The sequence below is a fragment of the Poecilia formosa genome, unplaced genomic scaffold (genome assembly GCF_000485575.1).
Source record: "Poecilia formosa unplaced genomic scaffold, Poecilia_formosa-5.1.2 Scaffold388, whole genome shotgun sequence".
In the NCBI taxonomy this organism is placed as follows: domain Eukaryota; kingdom Metazoa; phylum Chordata; class Actinopteri; order Cyprinodontiformes; family Poeciliidae; genus Poecilia; species Poecilia formosa.
The window spans coordinates 449,722-457,163 of record NW_006800327.1 but is presented as its reverse complement, the minus strand read 5'-3'; the positions used below and the strand labels follow the sequence as shown (position 1 = coordinate 457,163).

The 7,442-nt window shown below is 38.3% G+C and overlaps 1 protein-coding gene across 1 annotated transcript in view; it reads left to right on the top strand.

Annotated features, from left to right (window-relative positions):
* Window positions 1-7,442, top strand: part of LOC103154497 (slit homolog 1 protein-like) — a 64,491-nt gene that overhangs the window by 43,511 nt on the left and 13,538 nt on the right. The window contains exons 25-31 of the mRNA XM_016662735.1: window positions 1-24; window positions 251-322; window positions 1,290-1,453; window positions 4,605-4,729; window positions 5,651-5,745; window positions 6,596-6,735; window positions 6,850-6,943. Coding sequence (XP_016518221.1) covers window positions 1-24; window positions 251-322; window positions 1,290-1,453; window positions 4,605-4,729; window positions 5,651-5,745; window positions 6,596-6,735; window positions 6,850-6,943 — 714 coding nt within the window. The remainder of the gene's footprint in view (window positions 25-250; window positions 323-1,289; window positions 1,454-4,604; window positions 4,730-5,650; window positions 5,746-6,595; window positions 6,736-6,849; window positions 6,944-7,442) is intronic.

The window sequence follows — 7,442 nt, the reverse complement described above, 5'->3', positions numbered from 1 at the left end:
CGGCCTGCGCTCCCTAAGACTGCTGTGAGCACACACACACACACACACACACACACACACACACACACACACACACACACACACACACACACACACAGCATCAGTATGCAGCGCCTTTCCTTTATTCCAAGCTGTCGTTTGTTTTTTGTGCTGCGTGAGACTTCCTGCCCGTCAGAGTCATTGTGCTCAGCGAGAGTTCACTTTGAATGCTCAGAACCTTTTCTGGCCTATAACTGTTTCTGTCTCTCAGCTCTCTCCATGGCAATGACATCTCTGAGCTGCAGCAGGGAATCTTCAGTGACCTGGCCTCCCTGTCTCACCTGTAAGTGCTGCACATGTTGCACATGCATTCAGTTGTTGAGCCGCCTGTAAAGATGTCTAGCAGGATTTTCACTATTGGTCCTTTCTCAGTCTCTGTAGATCAGGAGTGGGAAACTTTTTCGTTATTATGGTTTTTGAAAGCCTGCTGAGACTGAGCTAATAAACCCAAAGGCTCCAATAATTACAACTTGGTAAAACTGCAAAATATTTATTTTTGTAAATTTGTTTGCAATGGAATATAATACCAATATCTCTGCAGACAACAGAGGATCTATGTTTTATCTCGTATATCACATCAGTGCCTGAATTTACATCCAGCTGTACAAAAATAAGTTACATGTCTTATTTCAGCCTTTTCATAAAGGTTGAAATAACCTTAAAAGGTGCAAAACTGACTTAAAAGTAACTTTTAAGCAAGACGTCGAGACTTGTTTTAAGTAAATAATTCAGTATTTGTTCCATTGGCAGCTTATTTCACCTTAGACATTTTTCTGACATTACAAGTGAAATAATCTGCCAATGGAACATTTTCATCAATATTACGGAATTATTTACTTAAAACAAGCGACTATATTTCGCTGAAAAGTTGCTTTTAAGTAAGTTTATCTTATTTAAAATATTGAGGAATTTTCTCTAGAAACTAGACCAAAATTGGGTGGTAAGATTCTGTGGTTTTGCAGTGAAGTCAGTGTTAGAAATTTAACTTCAACAATAAGGTCTATGGGAGAATTCAAATGCCAAAAATCAGGAGCTTACATTTTGGATTCAAGAGGCCGTTTACACACTATTCTGCTTGAGCATGCTTAGCTCCTTCAGTGTTCGCAGCAGATCTGTTTTGTATCTTTGTCTGTGCAGATGGAGCTTAAATTAACCTTCATATCAGTGCAGACAAAGAAAACCCCGCTTCCTTTTTGACCTCCTTCTCGTATTAGTGTCTCATCATCCTCCTTGTCTTGCTGTTTGTTCAGAGCAATCGGAGCCAACCCTCTGTACTGTGACTGCCGGCTGCTCTGGCTGTCAGACTGGGTGAAGAGCGGCTATAAGGAGCCGGGCATCGCGCGCTGCGCCGGCCCCCGGGGCCTGGAGGGCAAGCTGCTGCTCACCACACCTGCTGACAAGTTCCAGTGTCTGGGTGAGCGAACAGGAAGCGCCTCTGCATGCATGTAAAGGCTGCAATTAAACCAGGAGCGATTAAATACATGTTTTCAAAGTTTGGTAGAAGCTCGTTACAATTTGATTGAAACATTTTACTTTTAGGAGCATTTTTACTGCGCTGTAGTTTCTACTTTACTTGAGTAATTTTATTATGAAGTATTTCTATTCTTAAGTAAAATGTTTGGATTCTCTACCCACTGAATGAAAAACAAAAATTCACCACAGAGACACACCTGCAGTTTTTGTTAAAGTTTCATAAATGAAACTTATTTGGAAAATTTTTCTTTTGCATGATTTTGTTAGTTTTTGTTACTTATATAAGTTATTGTCATTTTGGTTCTTTTCATCCCAAAATGCTCAGAGGTTTCAACATAACTTTACATTTTGGTCCGTCTGATTATGTAATTTTTAAATATTAAATGATTGATCATTTGAAATGTTACGCAGTACTTCAGTAGACTTTTTACCAAACACTTTTTACTTTTACTTGAGTAAACATATGTTGAAGTAGTACTGCTTTTACTTGAGTGATATTTTTGGGTCCTCTGCCCACCTCTGTGTGTTTTATACCACACATTTGTTTTTTTCTTTCTCCCTCTGTGCATTTTCTTCCAGCTTGATTTGGACTGTTTGACCTAACGTATTGTTTTAAACATATCCACATCACCTAAAAGTCTCATTCTTGTTCAGCAGAACCAAATCAAAGATTAACTTCCTAGACCAGTTTTGGTGGGTTTTTATGTTCTAAGCTAATAATCCTGCATGTGGAAACGCCTCCTAATGAACGATCTAATGAAATGTTTTTAGTTGGTGTGGCTCAGTAGAGGAGTTGGTGGCTGCTACTCCCACACACTCTCAGCTCCAGACACCGCAGTGCAGACGGATCTAATCTACAGAAATCTGCAGAAAATCGCCTATGTACACACATTAAACCAGAATTTACTGAAGGTGGATGTTATGCGGCACTGCTCTGCAAGCTATTTTTTATAAAACATTTAAAACGACATGCAGTGCAATGAGGTTTTACTAACAAAACCAGCTCTTTTGAGAAGCTATTTGATCCTTCTTTACATATGCTGTATGTATTCTCCTAAAACATTGAAACACTGCTATGCTATTTAATTTATCCAACATCCATTCAACCTTTTTTTAAGTAACTTGAAACTGAATGATGTATGATCTGCTCAATAATTTACCTTAGATTTGAATAGTTCCTCGTGCCTCTGTGTTATTCTTAAAAAACCTTTTTGTGTTTGTTCTGTACCAAGTTTTAACATTCAACACAACATCCAGGCTATTTGGCCAAAGAAAATGGCAGTGAAAGAAAAAAAGGGTATTTTACAGCAGCTCCAGTGCAGCAAAAATCATAATGGATGCTTATTTTTGTCATTTTTAAATTCAGGATTACTCATCATGATTGATTTATGAGTTTTAAGCACTTTAGTTTTTGGACCCGGAGAGCAAAATTTATTTATTTCTGTTTTACCTTGTTCTACGTCTAGCATTTTTTCTAGTATACAAACAAATTATTAGCAAATTAACTAATTTAACAAATATCACATATTTCATTGAAAATATCCCTTATTTTTCTATCTGCTTCCCATCATGTTTAAATAATTCTGATATATATATATATATATATATATATATATATATATATATATATATATGTGTGTGTGTGTGTATATGTATATATATATATATATTTTTTTTTACATAATATGCCCTTCTGAAATGTTTTATAATGACCTTGAAATATAATCTCTAATATTCATACCAAATTACAGGACTCCATTTAAGTATATTGCCATTTTTTTTATTCATTACTTAGTTAGCAGAATAGTTTATATTTATGTACAGTTAAAGTACAGGATTTAAAAATCTCCCTTAGTCATTTTTAGATATTTTTGTATTTTTTGTTGAAAACACTAAATGTATTTTTATTATTACATTATATTTGTGATCATTTGGAGAAGAAATAATTAGAATTAAAAAAAATTATCTAGTCAGAGATAATACAAATATGACTGATTTGGAGGAACATGCAGATATTAAGATTTTCATTGGGATTGAACAAACACATGGGATTATAAATTAGATTATCAGAAGGTCAGTTTAAAGTCTGAAATAGAAAACGTTTTGGACGGGGTTCCTGAAACAGAGCGAGAGGGAGTAGTTGTTCTACTGTGGCGCCCCCTAATGGTAGCAGCTGACAAAAAGAGAAAGGAATTAGTCATTTATTCTCAGTTTTCTTTTGTAATGCTCTTTTCTAACCATAATCACTTTTCTTTTCATATGTGCCCACGTTTATGCCAGTGGCTTTCCACTGTTCATCAGTCACAGCGCCCTCTAGTGATCTCGTCTTCAGAGTTTCAAACACAGTTGGAAACGTTGCTGCCTTTGGTAATTTGCAGTCAAGCAGCAATTTAATTTGTCAAATTATTGTAAACAATAACAAAGCGAATCATAACATTACTAGCCGACTAATTATCACTCTAATAAATTTCATCCTTAGCATTATAATCATGAGATCCAGGTTTTCCTGCCTCCAGTATTTTCCATCTATGCCATTGTTTGTGTTTTATGATTATTTATGTTTCAAAGGATCAGCCTGTCATCTGTCCACCTCAACCACACATCGCCTTACAGGAAGCATTTGTATTCTGTTTTTCTCCATTAGCCTATATTGCATACCTGCCAGTCACTTCTTCCTGTGACTGACGTGTTCCTCAGATCCACAAGCAGCAGAGCTATGAAGTGATTGCGCCGTCTGTCAGTTTCAGATGAGGGTTGCCTCTGAGCCAAAACCTGAAAAACAAAAATAAGGAGGAGGAGAGCAATCACATGTGGAAAGAGGGGGGAAATCACTTTATAAATTTAAATAATATACCAGAGAAACAACAAGAATCCAAATCATAGGGTTCTTGTTACGCTAAAATAATAATTTCAGCAAGATTTGCATATCAAAAAATAAAACGCCTGATTAACTGAACAATGATAGGTCTGCATATTATGATGCACAATTTTCTTTGGAGTGGTTGTTATGTTTCTCTCATAATGTAATGCCACTTGAGTGCGTTGAAAGGTGCTATGCTAGCAAACCAAATTCTGCCTATGTGTGTGTACAGGTCCAGTGGACATTTCTGTTCAGGCCAAATGCACTCCATGCGTTTCCTCCCCTTGCCAGAACCAGGGAACCTGCCAAATCCACCAATCCCAGCAGTACACCTGCGCCTGCAAGTCGGGTTTTACGGTATGAATCTAAACGTAAAGGTGGGATTTAGAGGAAATGATGGGATACAATCAACCCAACGTCCGCCATCTTGCATGTGCATGTTTCCTGACTGTCAGAATCAGCTGTTTTGGTGAAGATTGTTCACAAACTAGGAATCTGACTTTAGTTTCATGACATTAAGTGTAAACTGTAGAGTATATATGTCAAACTTAAGGTCCGGGGACCAAATCCGGCCTGCCGTAGCTGTCTATGTGACCCTGTTGACTCTGAGGGAGGCGTCAAAATAGCCTTTAAAAAGCCCTTGTGTTTAAAAGAAATTGTAAATCAGTGAAATTAAAGCTGCTTTTTATGACAAAGCAGAACTGTAGTTAGACAGAAGAGAAGGAGTAAATATCTGTCCAAAAACTCAGAAATGTAATAGTTTAAGACCAGAAAAAAACAGACATTTCTGAACTTCAAAAGTCAAATATTTGCTGAAAAAAAATTAAGACATTTTGAGATTAATGTCAAAATTAATTTTTCTAAAACATTTGTGACTTTTTAAACTCAGAAATTTCTGAAATTTTCTGAGTTTCTAGAATATTTCTGAGTTTAATCTCGAAATGTTTTGGCGGAGATTCATTTTTTACCATCTGCAGAGGCCCTAATACGCTGTTGCATCTTTGCACATTTTTCTTTCAGTTTGAAAAGATGTTCCATATTTTTTATTTCAATAAGTACTGATTGAATGTAGAGACAGCTATTTATTAATATTTTAACAACTTGTCAATGGGTTTTATCAATACATTAATTGTGTTAATACGGGTCAAAATGAAAACAAGTTTGACACCCCTGGACCTGTACAGGTCTTGGATATTGTTTTTAGCGGATACCTGTCTTACTAACCCGTTCTTCAGATGGGCTGATCTTTCAGACTTACTGTGTTTTCCGGGCGTACAGGGTAAACACTGCGAGACTCCAGTCGATGCTTGTGTCAGCAATCCCTGCACCAACGGAGGAAGCTGCCTGAGAGACGAGCAGACAGGAGGCTTCAGGTAGCAACGTTGTGGTTAGCAGTAAACAAAACCAGCAAAGCCACTATCTACCTACCTATATCTATATATATCCATCCATTTTCTGAACACCCTTGTCCCTCAGTGGGGTCAGGAGGGGTGCTGGTGCCTATCTCCAGCTAACGTTCCGGGCGAGAGGCGGGGTACATCCTGGACAGGTTGCCAGTCTGTCGCAGGGCAACACAGACACACAACCATGTGCACACACACACACACCTAGGGGCAATTTAGACAGACCAATTAACCTAACAGTCATGTTTTTTGGACTGTGGGAGGAAACCGGAGTACCCGGAGAAAACCCACGCATGCACAAGGAGAACATGCAAACTCCATGCAGAAAGACCGGGGCCGGGAATCGAACCCAGAACCTTCTTGCTGCACGGCAACAGCTCTACCAACTGCGCCACTGTGCAGCCCTAAAAATAATAATAATAGTCCTTTCTGTATGGATGTTATGCCGAATTTCCTTATCTAAAAAAGGTTCAACTGCTAAATTTTCTTCCAAAACTCTTCCTTTCTTGTCATCAATCTGTTTTTTACTCAGCCATCTGTATTCACTATGTATTTTTTGTGGTTTTGCATTTTAAGCGCTACTTGAGAACCATAAAACTTTATAATAACTATGTCCAGTTACTGTAGATATCATAAGGCATTTGTACAATTTAAAACTTTTGCATATTTGCTTATTTAATTACATTTATGACAATGGTGAGAAATATTTTTTAAGGGTCAGAGGAGGCGTGCACTGCCCAACCAGATGAATGTTGTTTTTTTTTACATTTTGTACAAGTTATTTTTTTTTTTAACTTGTATTTGTTTTTTACCCTCTTAGCTGCGCGTGTGCATTTGGTTTCCATGGCACATTTTGCGAGGTCAACGTGGACGACTGCGAGGATCACGGATGTGACAATGGCGCCACCTGTGTTGATGGAGTCGGCAACTACACCTGCTTGTGTCCTCCTAACTACAGAGGTACGCCGTAGTACCTTTCAAATCAACTAGTCAGAGAAAAGTAATCTGGATGTCTGAAAAAAGATCTGCACTCTGTTTTTTAATTAATCCTTGTTTGTTGCTTCTTGTTCCAAGGACTGCTTTGTGAAGAGGAGGATGATGTTTGTTCTCCAGGTAGAAATCCTTGTCAGCATCAGTCCACCTGCATCAGCAGTCCTACAGGCCCCAGGTTAAAAACACATATGCACACACACAGTCGTGTTTTCATGTCTTGTGGGAACTTTACATTGACTTCCATTCATTTTCTACAGCCTAACTAACCATCACATACCTAACCCTAATCCTAACCAAAACTCAATTCACACCTTGGTCCTAAATCTAACCCCTGACCCAAAAACAGTGTTTCCCCTCGTGGGGACCAGGCTCTGGTCCCCAAATGAGCAGTGGGTCCCCACAATGTAGTACAGGGGTGTCAAACTCAATTTCACCGAGGGCCACTTCAGCATATTGGCCCCCCTCAATGGGCCACATTGACGGTACAGATCAGGAGTGCATCCCTGCTAAAACACCCCAGACATAAGGTTGACTTCCCTCATTCAGTTCTGTAGAGGCTTATAATGACTCAATGGTCCAGGTGTGTTAGAGAAGGAATCCATCTAAAGCTGCAGATTGTAGCTCTGGAAAACTAGACTTCGGCACCCCTAGCATAAATGTATGAAAATACAATG